The following is a 19,544-nucleotide window of genomic DNA, read 5'->3' as shown; positions in this document are numbered from 1 at the left end:
CACAGCTTGTGAATGCTTTCTGTAGCCAGCTAAGAGTCTTTCAATTCTTGATTGGGGGATTTTCGCCCATTCTTCCTTGCAAAAGGCTTCTAGTTCTGTGAGATTCTTGGGCTGTCTTGCTCTTTTGAGGTCTATTCACAGATTTTCAATGATGTTTAGGTCAGGGGACTGTGAGGGCCAAGGCAAAACCTTCACCTTGCGCCTCTTGAGGTAGTCCATTGTAGATTTCGAGGTGTGTTTAGGATCATCATCCTGTTGTAGAAGCCATCCTCTTTTTCTCTTCAGCTTTTTCTTTTAAACAGACAGTGCGATATTTGCTTCCAGAATTTACTGGCATTTAATTGAATTCATTCTTCCCTCTACCAGTGAAATGTTCCCCATGCCACTGGCTGCAACACAAGCCTAAAGCATGAACGATCCAGCCCCGTGCTTAACAGTTGGAGAGGTGCTTTTTTCATGAAATTCTGCACCCTTTTTTCTCCAAACACACCTTTGCTCATTGCAGCCAAAAAGTTCTATTTTAACTTCAACAGTCCACAGGACTTGCTTCCAAAATGCATCAGGCTTGTTTAGATGTTCCTTTGCAAACTTCTGACACTGAATTTTGTGGTGAGAGCACAGGAAAGGTTTTCTTCTGATGACTCTTCTATGAAGGTCTGGTTAGGCCACACTTGGAGTACTGTGTCCAGTTCTGGTCACCTCACTATAGGAAGGATGTGGAAGCATTGGAAAGGGTACACAGGACATTTACCAGGATGCTGCCTGGTTTAGAAAGTATGCATTATGATCAGAGATTAAGGGAGCTAGGGCTTTACTCTTTGGAGAGGAGGATGATGAGAGGAGACATGATAGAGGTGTACAAGATAATAAGAGGAATAGATAGAGTGGATAGCCAGCGCCTCTTCCCCAGGGCACCACTGCTCAATACAAGAGGACATGGCTTTAAGGTAAGGGGTGGGAAGTTCAAGGGGGATATTAGAGGAAGGTTTTTTACTCAGAGAGTGGTTGGTGCGTGGAATGCACTGCCTGAGTCAGTGGTGGAGGCAGATACACTAGTGAAGTTTAAGAGACTACTAGACAGGTATATGGAGGAATCTAAGGTGGGGGCTTATATGGGACGCAGGGTTTGAGGGTCGGCACAACATTGTGGGCCGAAGGGCCTGTACTGTGCTGTACTATTCTATGTTCTACATCTAAGGTCATATTTGAGCAGGTGTTGCTGCACAGTAGAACAGTGCACCACCACTCCAGAGTCTGCTAAATCTTCCTGAAGGTCTTTTGCAGTCAAACGGGGGTTTTGATTTGTCTTTCAAGCAATCCTACGAGCAGTTCTCTCGGAAAGTTTTCTTCATCTTCCAGACCTCAACTTGACCTCCACCATTCCTGTTAACTGCCATTTCTTAATTATATTATGAACTGAGGAAATGGCTATCTGAAAATGCTTTGCCTTCTCCTGCTTTGTGGGCATCATTTATTTTAATTATTTATTTTAATTTTCAGAGTGCTAGGCAGCTGCTTAAAGGAGCCCATGGCTGCTGATTGTTGGGACAAGGTTTGAGGAATCAGGGTATTTATAAAGCTTTGAAATTTGCATCACCTGGCCTTTCCTGATGATGTCTGTGAACAAGCCATAGCCCTAACAAGCTAATTAAGGTCTGAAACCTTGGTAAAATTTATCTGAGAGCTCAAATCTCTTGGGGTGCCCAAACTTTTGCATGGTGCTCCTTTCCTTTCTTTCCACTCTAAAATTGTACAAAACAAAAATAATACACTAATCTTGCTTAAAATGTTGAAAAATAATGTTTCGTATTTAACTTTATGACTGTTGGAGATCAGTTCATCTTCTACTCACTTAACTATTCACAGTAACAGAAATTTTGACCAGGGGTGCCCAAACCTTTGCATGCCACTGTAATCCCAGATTACTGTAACATTTGAGCTACAATCAACATTTGCAGCTCCAAAAAAATTATTTTTTTTTATAAGCATACACTTGAAAGTTTCTGTTGTATACTGGAGTTATAACATTGTAAACACTGTACTGGCATGTAACATGATTTGCTGGGTTACAGTGTTTAATGATCAAAACAACTCTTTTTCTCCATTCTAACTTTTTGTTCTTAACTTCAGAATTGGAGAAAAGGATATTATTCTGCATACTGGGTAGAGCTTACTGCAACATTGACATAAAAGCAATCTAATCAACCAGAAGACTAAGTGGAAAAACAAAAATACATTATACTTGTTCATTTATTTTTTTGAGGAAAATGATCCAATATTGCATGTAACAACAGGAATTCTGCAGATGCTGGAAATTCAAGCAACACACATCAAAGTTGCTGGTGAACGCAGCAGGCCAGGCAGCATCTATAGGAAGAGGCGCAGTCGACGTTTCAGGCCGAGACCCTTCATCAGGACTAACTGAAGGAAGAGTGAGTAAGGGATTTGAAAGCTGGAGGGGGAGGGGGAGATGCAAAATGATAGGAGAAGACAGGAGGGGGAAGGATAGAGCCGAGAGCTGGACAGGTGATAGGCAAAAGGGGATACATGTATTTGTTGGAAAAAGTATGTGAATCTCTGGAGTAATGCATTCCACAAAAGCTATTTGGAGTCAGGTGCTCCAATCAATGAGATGAGATTGGAGGTGTGGGTTGCAGGGGTGCTCTACACTATAAAAAGACACACAAAGTCATGTTATTGACAGAGCCTGCTCTTCTCAAGAAAGATCGGTTTATGTGCACCATACCTCCATCAAAACAACTTTCTGAGAACCTTAGGAGCAGAATCGTAGAGACGCATGAAGGTGGAAAAGGCTACAAAATATTTCAAAAGACCTGAGTATTCACCAGTCCACACTAAGAGAAGTTGTAAACAAATGGAGGAAACTCAGTACTGTTACTACTCTCCCTAGGATTGGCAACCTGCAAAGAGCACAACATGCAATGCTAAAGGTGGTAAAAAATAACCCAAGGGCCCTGACTTCTTGGCCCAAGGACCCAAGAAGCCAAAGCCCTGTAGAAATCTCTAGAACTTGTTAAAGTCTCTGCTCATGGGTCCACTATAAGAAAAATACTGAACAAGAATGGTGTTCATGGAAGGACACCATGGAGGAAACCTCTGCTCTCCAAGAGACTGCGAATGCTGTAATCTGGAGCAAAGTACAAACTGCTGGAAAAATTCAGAGATAGGCAGCATCTGTAGTTGACATTTTGAGTCAAGACCCAGCATTAGCCCTCTCAAGCTAAAGAACAGTGGTGGTGAAGTGGACTAAACTGCTTCCATACTTGCAGTCACAACTTAAAAGTGCCTGAATGTGGACAAGAGACTCAACTGAATGGATCATAGTCTCAGTTCTAATTCTGAAAATAATCATTGTGAACAGTATAAGCTTTAACAGCAGATAGTCATTATGCAGAGGGATTAAAGAAATGCCTTCACAGTCTAATAACATGATCAAGGAAGTCTATCACAGAATGAGATTGAACAGGCTTTAGCAAATTTTTCCATCTTAAATCAAACTTGCGTAAAGTCGAAGGAAACTAATGGCACATCAATCTAACTATACTTTTCTAACAAACCATAGGCAACCTCAAGCTTAAAGTTAATATTTCTGGAGCTGACTACTCCATTGTTGAGAATCCCTTGAGGGGAAATTGGAAATATGGATCCCCATCGGCACAGCAGTACTATGGAGCTTTGACTTATTAGTTGGATTGAATGAATGATTTGATTTTTCTCATTGAGATTACAGCTGAGCACAAAATAGCAATCCAAAACCATAGATAGCATGAAATGATTTATCAGTCTGAAAAAACGAGGAGAAGCTTCTTCAGAGACTACATCAGTATTCTCATGTCAAACTATACATTTATGAAATATACTCCATCTGGTTGTTTATGACTTGTATCCATCCACTTCTGCCCACTAATTAAGCATCAAAGTAGCGTTGATAGGGGAAAATTAATTGCTTCAGAAAACACGGCTTTTGCAGGAGCTCTTGTATGCTTTACATTTTTCTAGGAAGTGTTGCAAGATTGCCACTCATCTTAATAGAGAATACCGCTTGGAAAGATGTCTAAGCTGAATTTTTTCTTTACAGGTTTCAATGGAAAAAAAGTGATAAAGTAAGATTCACATTAATACAAAAAATGCCATTAAATATAAATCCTTTACTTTTCAGTTATTTTTGTCATGTATTTATATTTACCCAATACAGAAATTAATTTTATTCAAAAGCATTTAATTGTTTGAAATAAACAAAATTTGGAATTTTCAAGCCTTATCCTCAATGTTATTTTAACTTTAAAATCATAGCAGATGCTCGATGTCACACATCAACTACAAATAAGTTAGCACACTTTCAGCAATAACTAAGTTCTGGAGATAGGGTGAGGGAGGTACAAGGTTTTTCAAAACATTTTGTCATTAATAAATAACCTACTGTCCTACATATTTTTCTTTACCCCTTAACAGACACTTATACAAATCATAAAAGTTAGGGATTATTCTGTTATGAAATTATGGATTAATTAAAAATTGAAAGGAACCTGTTAACATTTTAACAAACTGATGCTTTGTGCTCACTGAAACCAATCATTGTGTGTGAGATATTCTGATTCTGTACCATTGAAACTATAAAGGGGAATACACTTAAATAATGAAAGGTCTTGAAGAAGAGCCTCGGCCCAAAATGTCAACTGTTTACTCTTTTCCATCCATAGAAGCAGCCTGACCTGCTGAGTTCCTCCAACATCTTGTGTGTGTTGCTTGGATTTCCAGCATCTACAGATCTTCATGTGTTAGTGACATTAAATGAATGTCCACATTACACTAGATGAATGCCCAAGTGGTCATTGAAAACTTCAGGATGAGATCAAGGAAGGCTTTAAATGGCATTCCCTTGTTTTGACATTGTTAAAAGCGTACTCCTGCCACTTAATGTGCACTTCAGAGCAAAGCTATTTTGTCACTCAATATTATGGCTAGTTCTACATTCTGGGACCCATTTCACAACACTAAAATAAATGATTTATATTTTGAGTGTCTGGGGTTTCTGTTCAGAAGTTTTTGGATTAGCAAAAGGTATTTAAACATTCAAAGGGGTTCTACTAGTTGGGATATTCTACCATTGTGAATATACAATCTTGGAAAGTTATCTATATTTAAAAGCTTAATGTTAAGAAGGTAATTACAGGTATTGAGAGTGTAGTTAATTTGTTGTTCACTTTGTGTTCAGAAGTATAAAATATTGTGTCAGGACAGGAGAACTAGATTCTCTCCAGATCTGCTGTGTCGAATAAAGCCTTTTTATATCTTCCAATTACAGTCCTGTGTCTCAGTGCAGTCAGTTACAACAGCACACATAAATCATCCACCTAACAAGTAAATATCATGCTGTTAAAATTATGAATGTCAAAATTTGGATAAGAATTAATATCAACTACTCAATACTGCATACAAAGTGCTGCAACTTACCTTTGGTATATTTCTGGTAGTGGACTCGTTTCTTGGAAGATTTAGATTTTGCTTCAAGGCTAAATATTGTTTTATTCTCAGCCACTGATGATCCTATTAAAAACAAAAGCTTATAATATTTAGTCAGAAATAAGACCACAGCTAGAGTGAATTGATATTACTCTAATTTTGGTATCAAGGGAAAGGCTCAGAGAACTTTACTTTGTGAAATTATATTTTACTATACATCCATGATGGTTGGGATAACATGGGTAAAGTACCAATTATTTTAATCAGGTCCATGATCAATGACCAAAAACTAATTAATTTTTTTTGTAATTTATTTTTTATTGCAGTTCATCATCAAACATTTCCATAAGATGTATTTCAGATACTGTACATATATATCATATCATATTTGTCACAAATCTCCACATAATATTTATCTGAGGTATACACTTATAGAAAGGAGATGAAAGAAAGAACAATCAAAAAAAGAAAACTATGTACAAAGTAGGGAGCGATTTTTTTTACAACATATTCATTGACTTGTGAGAATAAAATCCGGCCTATGAGGTGTTATGTAGTTAAACCATTTTTCCCCAGTATGAATCAAATTGATCCAACTTATGATTAACAGATGCTGGATTTTAATTAATTTTTAATATACTGTACAACTGTCTTAAAAGGCAGTTCAGTACATGCAATTAATATCTATTTGCTTTCAATCAATGCTATATCCACAATTTTAAGCCTTTTCCACCATCCGATTTCAGAATAGTAGTTCTGTTCTGCTTCTTAGTAAATTATTAGAGATGAGAAACCAGGCACTATATAACTCTTAACCTTAATCCACGCAGGAAACATCATATGCAACTTCTGTAAACTACAACAAAATTTCAAAACAGACAATAATCTCAACAAATTTATGTCTGATTAACTATTCATATTTTGAGTAGCCAGATCATGTTGTTTTCTTCTAACCGTTCCTGTTGAATCATCTACTTTTGGGTGAAGAAACTGAAAGCAAAAACCTAATTTGTACACATTCATTGTAAAATCCAGAGGACTGATAAATTTGGAAAGGTGAAATTATCAGCTGGCTTTGCCAAAAGACTCTCTACACACTATCAATCTGCAGGTAATGGTGTTGTCAAGAATCCCCGGCATTATGCTGGATTCGTCATTTGGACGTAGCACAGGATCCAAAACCCCAGCAATTCAAATTAGAATTGAGCTTTAATTATTTTTCTTTAGTTTAATGTATTTAATACTCTGTAACTTTTGTTCATATAATTCTGTTATTTATAATTTTCTAATATTGTAATAATTTCAATTTTCTCAATGTACCAGATGTTTAAAAATTGATAAAAATAGCACATTTTACAGCTGGCAAAGCCCTATCCCCAGCAACATCCAATACCCTGTCATAGATTGGCTTTCTCTATCAAGTACTTTCAGATGTTTTACAATTTTGAAATTACAATATAAATAAAGATTTGGCCTTTTAATAAAAATTAAATATTCATCATAATGACAAATAATGCACAGAAAACAATGAAAGGAAACAAAATGGGATGAGAGAGCCCGAGTGCCAGAACAGACAGGGGAAGAGGTTGTTGAAAAAGACGTTAAGACTTCAAAGTCAAAAAGTTGAGCATCATGCTACTAATGTTATGAGTTCAAAGCAAATTTTATTATCAGAGTACATAGATGTCACCACATACAACCTTGAGATTCTTTTCCAGCGGGCATACTTAGCAAATTTATAGAACACTAACTGTAAACAGGATCAATGGAAAACTGTGCAAATGCAGATATAAATAAATAGCAATAAATAACAAGCATGAAATAACAAGATTAGAGTCCTTAAATGAGCATAGATATCCCTTTTCATTCAAGAGCCTGATGGCTGAGGAGTTCTTGAACCTGGTGATGCAAGTCCTGAGGCACTTATACCTTCTACCTGACAGCAGTAGCGAGAAAAGAGCATAGCCTGGGTGCTGAGGATCTTTGATAATGGATGCTGCTTTTCTAAGACAGCATTTCATGTAGATATCTCAATGGTTGGGACAGTTTTACCCATAATGTACTGGGCCAAATCCACTACCTTTTGTAGGATTTTCCACTCAAAGGCATTGGTGTTCCCATACCAGGCTGTTATTCAGCCAGTCAGCACACTTTCCACCACACATCTATATAGGTTTGCCAGGGTTTTTGATGACATGCCAAATCTCTGCAGAATCCCGAGGAAGAAGAGGCGCTGCCATGCTTTCTTTGCAGTTATATTTATATGACGGGTTCAGGACAGGTCCTCTGAGATAGTGACACTCAGGAACTGAAAGTTACTGACCCTTTCCACCTCTGATCCTCCGATGATTACTGGCTCATGTATCTCAGGTTTCCCTCTCCTGAAGTCTACAATCAGTTCCTTGGTCTTAGTGACATTGAGTGAGAGGTTGCTGTTATACTAATGTGCAGCCTAATTTTCAATCTCCCTCCTGTATACTAATTCATAACCAGCTTTGATACAGCCCACGACAGTGGTGTCATCAGCAAACTTGTATATGGCGTTGTATGCATTTCAATGCAAGAGGTATTGTAGGAAAGGCAGATGGTCTCAGGGCATGGATAAACACCTGGAATTATGATATCGTAGCCATTAGCGAGACTTGGTTGCAAGAGGGCCATGACTGGCAGCTCAATATTCCAGCGTTCTGTTGTTCTAGACGTGACAGAGCGGGAGGGATTAAAGGGAGAGGGGTGGCGTTACTGGTCAGGGAAAATGTCACAGCAGTGCTAAGTCAGGACACACTGGAGAACTTGTCTAGTGAGCTTTTATAGATGGAACTGAGGAATAAGAAAGATATGACCATGTTAATGGGGCTATATTATAGATCACCCAATAGCCCGTAGGATTTAGAAGAACAAATTAGTGGAGAGATCACAGATTATTGCAAGCAACACAAGATAGTGATAGTAGGTGATTTTAACTTTCCACATATTAACTGGGACTCCCATACTGTGAAAGGACCAGATGGAAACAGTTTGTCAAATGTTTTCTGGAAAGTTTCATTAATCAGTACACAGAAGTCTCAACGAAAGAGTGTACGGTACTTCATGTGCTATTAGGGAATGAGACAGGGCAGGTTACAGAAGTTTGTATAAGAGAACACTGCATCAAGTGATCATTATGCCATTAGTTTCAAATTAAATATGGAGAAAGATAGGTCTGGTCCGTGGGTTGAGATTCGAAATTGGAGAAAGGTCACTTTTGATGGTATCAGAAATGATCTGGCAAGTGTGGATTGGGACAGGCTGTTTCCTGGCAAAAGTGGGAAGCATTCAGAAAGGTAACTTTGACAGTACAGTGCTTATATGTGCCTGTAAGAATAAAGGGTTAATATAACAGGTTTAGGGAACCTTGGTTTTCAGGAGATACTGAGGCCCTGGTTAGGGGGAAAAAAAAGGGGCGGGTATATAGCAGGTATAGGCAGGTGGGAACAACTGAGGTACTTATGGAGTGTAAGAAATGGAAGAGGGAACTGAAGAAAGAAATCCAGAGGACTAAAAGAAGGCACAAGGTTGCCCTAGCAAACAAGGTGAAGGAGAATCCTAAGAGAATCTATGGATATATTAAGAACAAAAGGATTGCAAGGGACAAAACTGGTCCCCTGGAAGATCAGAATAGTAATCTCTGCATGAAGCCAAAAGAGATGGGGGAGATCCTGAATGGATGTTTTTGTATCTGTATTTACTCGGGAGACAGACACATAGAGTCTGTAGAAGTTAAGTAAAGCAACAGGGAGGTCATGGACTCTATACAGATTAGAGGAGGAGGTGGTTTCTATTTTGAGGCAAATTAGGGTGGATAAATCTCCAGGGCTTGATAAGGTGCTCCCTCGGGCACTGCAAGGGGCTAGTGCAGAAATCACAGGAACCCTAGTAGAGATATTTAAATCATCCTTGGAAACAGGTGAGGTACCAGAGGATAGCTAATGTTGTTCCACCGTTTAAGGAAGGATCTAAAAGTAAACCAGTAAGTTATAGGCAAAGTAGTGCAAAGGCTATTGAAGGCTATTCTAAGGGACCAGATACATGAGTATTTGGATAGACCTGGAATGATTAGTTAGCATAGTTTTGTGCACGCTAGGTTGCATTTAAGTTATTCGTTTGGTTCCTTGTCATAGCCAGGGGTGTAATGAGGACAAGCTCCCACTACCTATTAAATGCTTCCAATGGTGTGCACCTCAAATAGCCTCTGCCAACCCTGCTCTGGGACTTCATGTAGCTTAACTACTCAGCCCGGCAGAACCGTTTCTACTGACAAGAGGGGCAAAGGCAGGTTACTAGCGCCTTAAAACCAAACACTTCAGACAGATGGCGCTCATCAGCCATAGTTGGCAGCTCATCCAGGAGAAGGAAAACTCCGATCCCAAACCTTAGAGATACCCACTCATGGGGAAGGCTTCAGGAGTAAACCCAGAGGGAAAAATCCGGAGCTGGAGTCCCTAAGGCAGTCCTACATTGAGTTCAATGTTGTCTAGCAACTCCTCCAATGCTGCTGGCACCAAACTGTATCGGTCTCTGCCGGCCCTTTGGGTACATCAGACGCATGGAGAGGGTGAGCTTGCTACATGGGCAAAAGCTTGCTCTCCATATCATATTGCCTAGGCTTGCATATCCAGACAGCTAGGACACAATATTCTTACCGACTGAGGCCCTCACCTCACATTCCAGAGTTTTTTGAGGAAGTTATCAGAAAAGTTGATGAAGGCAAAGCAGTGGACATTGTGTACATGGACTATAGCAAGGCACTTGACAAAGTCTCACATGGAAGGTTGGTTAAGAAGGTTCAGTCGCTCGCATTCAGAAGGAGGTAGTAAATTGAATTAGACATTGGTTTTGTGGGAGAAGCCAGAGAATGGTGGTAGATGGTTGCCCCTCTGAGTTGAGGCCTGTGACTAGTGAAGTACCACAGGGATTGGTGTCGGGTCCATTATTGTTTATCAACTATATAAATGATCTCTATGATAATGAAAACTGGATCAGCAAATTTGCGGATGACACTAAGTTTCAAGGAGTAGTGGACAGTGAGGAAGACTATCAGAGCTTGTAGCAGGATCTGGGTCAGTTGAAAAATGTCTGATGGAATTTAACACAGACAAGTGTAGTGTTGCACATGAGAGGACCAACCAATGTAGGTCTTGCATGGTGAGAGGCAGAGCACCGAGGAGTGCGGTAGAACAGAGCAATCGGGGAATACAGGTCCATAATTAATTGTAAGTGGTGGCACAGATTGAAAGGGTCATAAAGAAAGTTTGTGGCACATTGGCTTTCATAAATCGAAGTACTCAGTATAGGAGATGGGATGTTATCTTGAAGTTGCCCAATACGTTGGTATAGCCTAATTTAGAGTATTCTGTGCAGTTTTGGTCACCTACCTACAGCAAAGATGTAAATAAGATTGAAAGAGTACAGATAAAATTTACAAGGATGTTGCCAAGACTGAAGGACCCAACTTATCAGGAAAGATTAAATAGGTTAGTGTAGCAGTGTGCTACACACAGCGCTAAAATAACCACACGTAGTCGGTGAGTTAGAGTTGTGATAAAAGAGATTTATTCAAACTTCGCAGCCTGCTTTAAAGCCTTCCCGTTCCTGCCCTCCCCGGGCGGGACTGCTGTGGGGAATGCATAATCGCGACACTTTCCGCGTGTGGGATTTTCTCCCTGCTGGTGAAGATGGCCTGGCACCCTTTTTGGGGCCGACCCCTCCGCTGGCGCGCGCTGGTTCATGTGTGCTAGAAAGTGGGTCGCCACATACCCCGCCCCCCACCCCCCAGAACCAGCGATATATCCCCCAATGTCCAGAGTCTGGATCGGCCTCTGTTTGGGAGGTCTGCCCCTGCGCCGTGGTGCCTGAGCCCGGACCGGCTGCGCCAAGTCCACATGGGCCGGTTTGAGTCGGTCCACCATGAAAACCTCCTCTCTCCACCCAATGTGCAGCACTACCGTGGACCCATTGTTCCTGATCACCTTAAACGGCCCCTCGTAGGGCCGCTGTAGCGGTGCCTGGTGTCCGCCCCGTTGTACAAAAAGAAACTTACAGTTCTGCAGGTCTTTGGGTACGCAGGTCGGGCTCTGTCTGTGCTGTGAAGTGGGCATGGGGGCCAGGTTACCGAGCCTCTCAAGTAGTCTGTCCAGGACTGCTGCGGGTTCTTCCTCCTGCCCCCTTGGGGCTGGTATGAACTCTCCTGGGACGACCAGGGGTGCGTCATACACCACCTTGGCAGATGAGGTGTGCAGATCTTCCTTGGGCGCCGTGCGGATTCAGAGCAGGACCCAGGGAAGTTCGTCCACCCAGTTAGGCCCTTCCAGCGGGCCATGAGAGCCAACTTCAGGTGACGGTGGAAACGCTCCACTAGTCCGTTCGACTGTGGGTGGTAGGCAGTTGTGTGGTGTAGCTGTGATCCTAAAAGGTTGACCATAGCTGACCATAGGCTGGAGGTGAACTGGGCACCCCTGTTGGAGGTAATGTGGGCTGGTACCCCGAAGCGTGCTACCCAGGTTGCGATCAGTGCTCGAGCGCAGGATTCGGAGGTGGTGTTGGTGAGCGGGACTGCCCCTGGCCATCTGGTGAACCGGTCTATCATAGTTAGGAGGTACCACGCTCCTCGTGACACTGGCAGGGGCCCCACGATATCCACATGAATGTGGTCGAACGTCCGGTGGGTGGGTTCGAACTGCTGTGGCGGAGCCTTGGTGTGCCGCTGCACCTTGGCCATTTGGCACTGCATACACGTTTTGGCCCATTCACTGACCTGTTTACGCAGCCCATGCCACACGAAACTGTTGGCGACCAGCCGGACGGTTGTCCTGATGGAGGGGTGCGCTAAGTTGTGAATGGACTTGAAAACCCGCCGGCGCCAGGCTGCTGGGATAACGGGGCGGGGTTAGCCAGTAGCTACGTCACATAGTAGGGTCCTCACACCCGGGCCTACGGGGAGGTCTTGGAGCTGCAACCCGGAGACTGCAGTCCTGTAACTGGGGATCTCAGCGTCTGCCTGCTGTGCCTCCGCCAGCGCTGCATAGTCCATCCCCTGGGACAGGGCCTGTATGGTCGGTCTGGAAAGTGCGTCCGCCACGACGTTGTCCTTTCCAGAGACATGCTGGATGTCCGTCGTGTACTCGGAGATGTAGGACAGATGTCGCTGCTGGCGGGATGACCAGGGGTCGGACACCTTCGTGAATGCAAAGGTAAGCGGTTTGTGGTCCGTGAACGTGGTGAAGGGCCTACCTTCTAAGAAGTACCTGAAATGCCGGATTGCCAGGTATAGTGCCAATAGCTCCTGGTCGAAAGCACTGTATTTGAGTTCGGGTGGTCGTAGGTGTTTGCTGAAGAACGCCAGGGGTTGCCAGCGACCCTCGATGAGTTCTTCCAGCACTCCACCGACTGCTGTGTTGGATGCGTCCACCGTGAGGGCAGTAGGAACGTCCGTTCTGGGGTGTACTAGCATCGTGGCCTTTGCCAAGGCTTCTTTGGTTTTAATGAAAGCGGCTGCGGCCTCTTCGTCCCAGGTAATGTCCTTGCCCTTACCCGACATCAGGGTGAACAGGGGGCGCATGATTTGGGCTGCTGAGGGGAGGAAACGGTGGTAGAAATTCACCATACCCACGAATTTCTGCAGGCCTTTGATTGTGTTGGGTCGGGGGAAGTGGCGGATCGCGTCTACCTTGGCGGGCAGCGGGGTTGCCCCGTCTTTAGTAATCCTGTGGCCCAGGAAGTCAATGGTGTCGAGTCCAAACTGGCATACGGCCGGGTTGATTGCAAGGCTGAATTCACTCAGGCGGGAGTAGAGCTGACAGAGGTGGGACAGATGCTCCTGCTGGCTACAAGGATGTCATCCAAATAGATGAATGCAAAGTCCAGGTCACGTCCCATCGCATCCATTAGCCGCTGGAACGTCTGTGCGGCATTCTTTAGACCGAACGGTATTCGGAGGAATTCGAAAAGGCCGAACGGGGTGATGAGTGCTGTTTTGGGGATGTTGTCCGGATGTACCAGGATTTGATGGTATCCCCGGACGAGGTCTACCTTGGAAAAGATCCTTGTGCCGCGTAGGTTTGCTGCGAAGTCTTGAATGTGCGGCACAGGGTAGCGGTTTGGCGTTGTAGCCACGTTCAGTCTGCAGTAGTCACTGCATGGTCTCCAGCCCCCCGTTGCCTTGGGCACCAGGTGCGGGGGGGGGGGAAGGCCCATGGGCTGTCGGACCGTCGTATGATGCCCAATTCCTCCATCTTCTTTTACTCTTCCTTCACCAGTCGGAGCTCATCCAGGGAAAGCCTTCGAGCATGGGCGTGGAGGAGTGGTCCCTGGGTCGGGATGTGGTGCTGTACTCCGTGAACTGCAGTGTCAGTACTGATGGGAAATCTGCTAGGACCCTGGTGAATTCATCGTCGGACAGCGTGATGGAGTCCAGGTGTGGGGCTGGCAACTTAGCTTCACCCAGGGAGAACATTTGAAACGTCTTGGCATGGACTAATCGCTTCCCTTGCAGGTCGACCAGCAGGCTGTGGGCTCCTAGAAAATCCGCCCCCAGGAGTGGTTGGGCCACGGCGGCCAGTATGAAGTCCCACATGAACCGGCTGGAGCAGAACTGTAGCCGCACCGTGCGGGTGCCGTAGGTTCGTATTCTGCTGCCATTTACGGCCCTCAGGGTGGGTCCCGGTTCTCTGTTGTGGGTGTCGTAACTCGTTGGAGGTAAGACGCTGATCTCCACTCCGGTGTTGACCAAAAAGCGGTGTCCCGACTGCTTGTCCCAGACATACAGGAGGCTGTCCTGATGGCCAGCCGCCGCAGCCATCAGCGGTGGCTGGCCCTGGCGTTTCCCGGGAATTTGCAGGGTGGTCTGCAGCGGTGGGCCTCTGTGCCTCACCACTGGTGGTAGAAGCACCATTGTTCGTTGGGCTCCTCACTCCCGTTGCCGGGTGTTGTTGGATCTGCTGCCGGGCCTGGTCTGGTCTGCCGTTGGGCACGCGGCTTGATGATCTGTGCGACAGACGCCCCCCTCTCTTTCCTGGCATTCCACAGCACATCTGCCCGGGCTGCCGCCGCGCGCCCCAGGGGTTGCTGAAATCTGTGTCGGACAGCAGCAGGCATATGTCCTCGGGCAGTTGCTCTAGGAACGTCTGCTCAAACATGAGGCAGGATTTGTGTCCTTCAGCCAGGGCCAGCATTTCGTTTATTAATGCCGACGGCGGCCTGTCTCCCAAACCATCCAGGTGCATTAAGCGGCGTGCTCGTTCACACCATGAGAGTCCGAAAGTCCTTATGAGCAGGGCTTTGAATGCTGTGTACTTGCCGTCCTCCGGGGGCGACTGTATAAACTCCTCAACTTGTGCAGCTGTCTCCTGGTCGAGGGAGCTCAGCACGTAGTAGTAGCGAGTGGACTCTGAGGTTATCTGCCGAATGTGGAATTGAGCTTCTGCTTGTTCGAACCATAATTGGGGTCGCAGCATCCAGAAGCTTGACAGTTTTAACCAAACTGCGTGAACAGATGCAGCGTTGGTCATCCCTGGTCCAAATATCGTTTGGGCCGTCGAGGTCACCAATTGTAGCGGTGTGCTACACACAGCGCTAAAATAACCACACGTAGTCGGTGAGTTAGAGTTGTGATAAAAGAGATTTATTCAAACTTCGCAGCCTGCTTTAAAGCCTTCCCGTTCCCGCCCTCCCCGAGCGGGACTGCTGTGGGGAATGCAGAATCACAGACCCTTTCCGCGCACGGCATTTTCCCCCTGCTGGTGAAGATAGGCTGGCACCCTTTTTGGGGCCGACCGCTCTGCCGGCGCGCAACGGTTCGTGTGTGCTAGAAAGTGGGTCGCCACATTAGGACTTTATTCCTTGGAATGTAGAAAATTGAGGGGAGATTTGATAGAGTATACAAAATTATGAGGAGTATAGATAGGGTAAATGCAAGCAAGCTTTTACCACTGAGGTTGGGTGGGACTACAACTGGAGGTAATGATGGGTTTAGGGTGAAAGGTGAAAAGTTTAAGGGGAACATGTTTACTCAGAGCGTCATGAGAGCATGGAATGAGCTGCCAGTGAAAGTGGTGCATGCAAGCTTGATTTTAATGCTTCAGAGAGGTTTGGATAGGTACATGGATGGTAGGGGTATGGAGGGCTATGGTCCGGATGCAGGTCAATAGGAGTAAGCAGTTTAATTGGTTCAGCATGAACTAATGGGCCGAAGTGCCTCCTTATGTGCTGTACTTTTCTATGACTATGAGAGAGACGAAATATAGAAAGGTAAAACTAAATCTCCAACAATAATTAAATACTGAGGACATGAGATAAAATTAAATATTCAGTACTGGAGAAGTTATCTGATGCAATACTACAGCATTAAAAATTCACCTATCCTTGAAAGAAGGAGCAATGTTTCTTGTATCATATCCATCTTGCATTGAATAGTGTAAGTATAATATTAGACTAGCCAAGGTGTTAAATTAGTAGGAAAACTACACAATGATTTTCTGATTTCTGCATTTAAATCCTTGTGATAAGTTGTTTAGCTTACCCTTTAACCATAATTGTTATTAATAGCCTCACCACTGCTACTACAAAGACCATTTTATACCAAAACCTGAAGATCAATCCCTACCCTTATGCATTTTATTCTACTCACTTCCACACTAGGCCAAGTTACATTGTTCAATAAACATACTAATCTGCACATTTTTGGGATGTAAGAGGAAACCGACACAATTATGGGGAGTCATAGAAAAGTACAGCACAAAGGCCTTTTGGCCCATCTGATCTGTGCTGAACTATTTAAAACACCTTCTCCCATCAGCCTGCAAAATTTACAGAATGTACAAAGTTCACACAAACAGTATCGGAGGTCAGGTTTGAACTGTAGTTCCTGAAGCTACGAGGCCATGCACTAGCTGCACTGCTTTGTTACCCTCACTAATTTTTGATGAGCAAATCTGTGAAGGATATTAACATGCCTTATTAATAGCAGAAAAAATATTGTAGAAGTATCCTCTGCAAATTTAAGGCATTAGTCTTGCAGAACAAAAGTGGGGAGTGTAATAATTTTAAACTTTGAAAGAAACAACTAATTTCATCAGCTGAAAATTTCAGGCTACAATAGGTTAAATTTGATCTTGAGAACAAGAAAGCATGACATGCCTACATTTGACTTTAAGAATCAGCCTACTGTCCTCAAAAAAAACACCAGGTATAACATTAATCTCTCTAACTCCCAGTAATTTCTGCCTGTCCCCCATTTGTTTTACCATTCCAACTTTTGGCTCCCCTTCCCTTTTTGACACCCACCTATCATCTCCCTCTGATGCCTCTCTTTCTCCCCTTTTTCCCATGGTCCACTCTCTGCTCCCATCAGATTCTTCCTTCTTCAATACTTTATCCTTCCACCTATCACCCTCTAGCTTTTCTCTTCAAACCCCTCCTCACCCACCTACTATCCCCCTCACCTGGCTTCACCCGTCACCTTCCAGCTTATACTCCATCCCCTTCCCCCACCTTCTTAGTCTGGTTTCTTTCCCCTTCATTTCCAGTTCTGAAGGTGGTTTCCACCCGAACTGCCAACCTAGCAAAGAGCAGAGGTTCACAACAGATTCCTATCGGGTGAATGTCTTTTTCTAAATAGGTACAAAGTATATATTTGTGACTGCCCATTCTCCAGGTTCAAGAATGCCAAACTAATCAGGTACAATATATATTTTATAGTGACTGACAAGGAAAGCAAATTTTTTTTTCACTCCAATAGGCAAAAGAGAGCAATCCGTCAATCTTAGCAAAACAAGATACTGTTTTAATACAGGTTTCCCCTGCCACCTGAAGGTAGAGCGTTCCTATGAAATGGTTCGTAAGCCGAAATGTCGTAAAGCGAAGAAGCAATTACCATTTATTTATATGGGAAAATTTTGTAAGCGTTCACAGACCCAAAAATAACCTACCAAATCATGCCAAATAACACATAAAACTTAAAATAACAGTAAAATATAGTAAAAGCAGGGATGATATGATAAATACACAGCCTATATAAAGTAGAAATACGTCTCTACAACGATTGCCTGCACAGATCTCCGTAGCGAAAATTTCACGCAAGCGCTCTCGGCAGAAAATCTCACGCAAACACTTTTGGCATAAACGCGCTCTCCAGTAACCTTTAAATTATGAAGCTGCCAAACCTACCAAATAACACGTAAAAATACACAGACTATATAAAGTAGAAATAATGTATGTACAGTGTAGTATAACTTACCGGAATTGGGAAAACAGCGCCGAGCACACTGATGATGGTGTGTTAGACTGAGTCGTCACAGGCTGGGTGGTGCAGTGGCCCCCACCCTCCAGGCTGCCGAGCAATACATTGCCGCAAAGAATGCAGCGGTAGCCGGGAGGCACACAGCACATCTTTAAGAAAAAAGCCAAAATAAACATGCTAATTAATTAGGTGCTGCCCGGCACGTAAATGTCGGCGCAGATCAGAGGCGATTGCAGATTGCATCGCCTCTGATCTGGGCCAACAATTACGTGCTAGGCGGCACCTAATTAATTAGCATGTTTATTTCGGCTTTTTTCTTAAAGATGTGCTGTGTGCCTCCCGGTTACCGCTGCATTCTTCACGTATCGGTACAATATCTGTCTGGGGCCCGGGTGTTTGGGTGGTGGGACACGGGGGTGTCATCTCATCGTCGATCAGGGTAGGCAGCTCATCTTCTCCTATGACTGCCCACCTCGATGTCGAAGGTTGAGGTTCGTCATCTGCTGTGGCTGATGTGGAAGGCTTGCTTGACTGCTGAGCCTCATGCATTTTTCTATCATACAGTTGTTTGTAAGCACTCAAACCATCCTGCAAATATCCCCTAAACCTATGTACCCTTTCAAAATTAAAGTCGTACTTTATCATTTCAGCCAAAACCTTACGCAGTTGCTTCACTTTCTGCATTCCGTTGCATTCGGTTTTGATTGTTATCCTTTCCTCTTCCAATTGCATCAGCTCTTTATCTATCAGTTCTTGGTCACGGGATGCCAAAACCTCTTCAACATCACCTTCGTCAACTTCGACAAGCCAAACTCACTTTGTCCTTGCTTCGTTCACCACGATCGAAACGCTTAATTATGTCTAGTTTTACACTAAGTGTAACACCCTTACTCTTTCAGGCTTTTCCGACACCTTCGAACTCATCTTGCTAACGGCTGCTCAATGCAACATATTAAAGCAATGCCATTCCGAATCCGGGGGAGAGCGGCTGCTCGGGGTGCGCGCTGCCTTTCTTCATAACAGTGAAAACACCTTCTGAAAGCGAAAACAGGGTACTGATGTAGGTCTTTCATAACAGTGAGGTTTCATAAAGCGAACGTCCGAAAAGTGGGGGACACTTGTACTAGGGGCAGCATGGTGGCGCAGTGATCAGCACAACACTTCCAGTGACCTGGGTTCAATTCCTGCCACTGCTTGTTGGGAGATCCCACATTCTCCCAGCATGGGTTTCCTCTGGGTGCACTGGTTTCCTTCCACAGTCCAAAGATGTGCCAGCTGGTAGGTTAATTGGTCACTGGAAATTGTCCCGTGATGAGGCGAGGATTGAGTTTGGGATTTGCTGGGCAGTGTGGCTCGGAGGAAGAGAGGTAGATACTGGGAATCACATACTCATAATTCTAAATAATACAAAAGCAAATTGTGTTGAAATTTCTAAAAGTGCACTGTAATTTATTAATTTTCAGCACAACAGACAGTAAGAAAGCAAATAAAAACCTAATTGTTAGAAAATAGTAATTGATTTTAGTGAACCAACCTTAAAAAAAGGCAATGACATCTAGTCAGATTAGACACGAAAAATAAAAACACACTATAATTAAGTATATATAAATCAAGTTTATGCACAGTAAGGAATCTTGAGTTTGAAGAAATACAGCAATGAAACTTGCACAAATGGCACTCCAATTGCATCCTCAAGTAAGGCTTCAATACAAGAACTAGATGTGAAAACATTTCTTGACCAAGGTGTTGCAATGCCGCAGATCTGCCTGACGCAATTTTTCTAAAA

General features: G+C 43.7%; 1 protein-coding gene across 1 annotated transcript in view; it reads right to left on the bottom strand.

Moving 5' to 3' along the window:
• The window catches only part of pinx1 (PIN2 (TERF1) interacting telomerase inhibitor 1), a 113,622-nt gene that overhangs the window by 66,700 nt on the left and 27,378 nt on the right, over window positions 1-19,544 (bottom strand). The window contains exon 5 of the mRNA XM_063035601.1: window positions 5,476-5,568. Within this exon, the coding sequence (XP_062891671.1) occupies window positions 5,476-5,568 (93 nt within the window). The remainder of the gene's footprint in view (window positions 1-5,475; window positions 5,569-19,544) is intronic.

Source organism: Mobula hypostoma, chromosome 2 (genome assembly GCF_963921235.1).
Source record: "Mobula hypostoma chromosome 2, sMobHyp1.1, whole genome shotgun sequence".
Lineage (NCBI taxonomy): Eukaryota > Metazoa > Chordata > Chondrichthyes > Myliobatiformes > Myliobatidae > Mobula > Mobula hypostoma.
The sequence above is the reverse complement of the archived record's forward strand: the minus strand, read 5'-3'. Positions and strand labels throughout refer to the sequence as shown.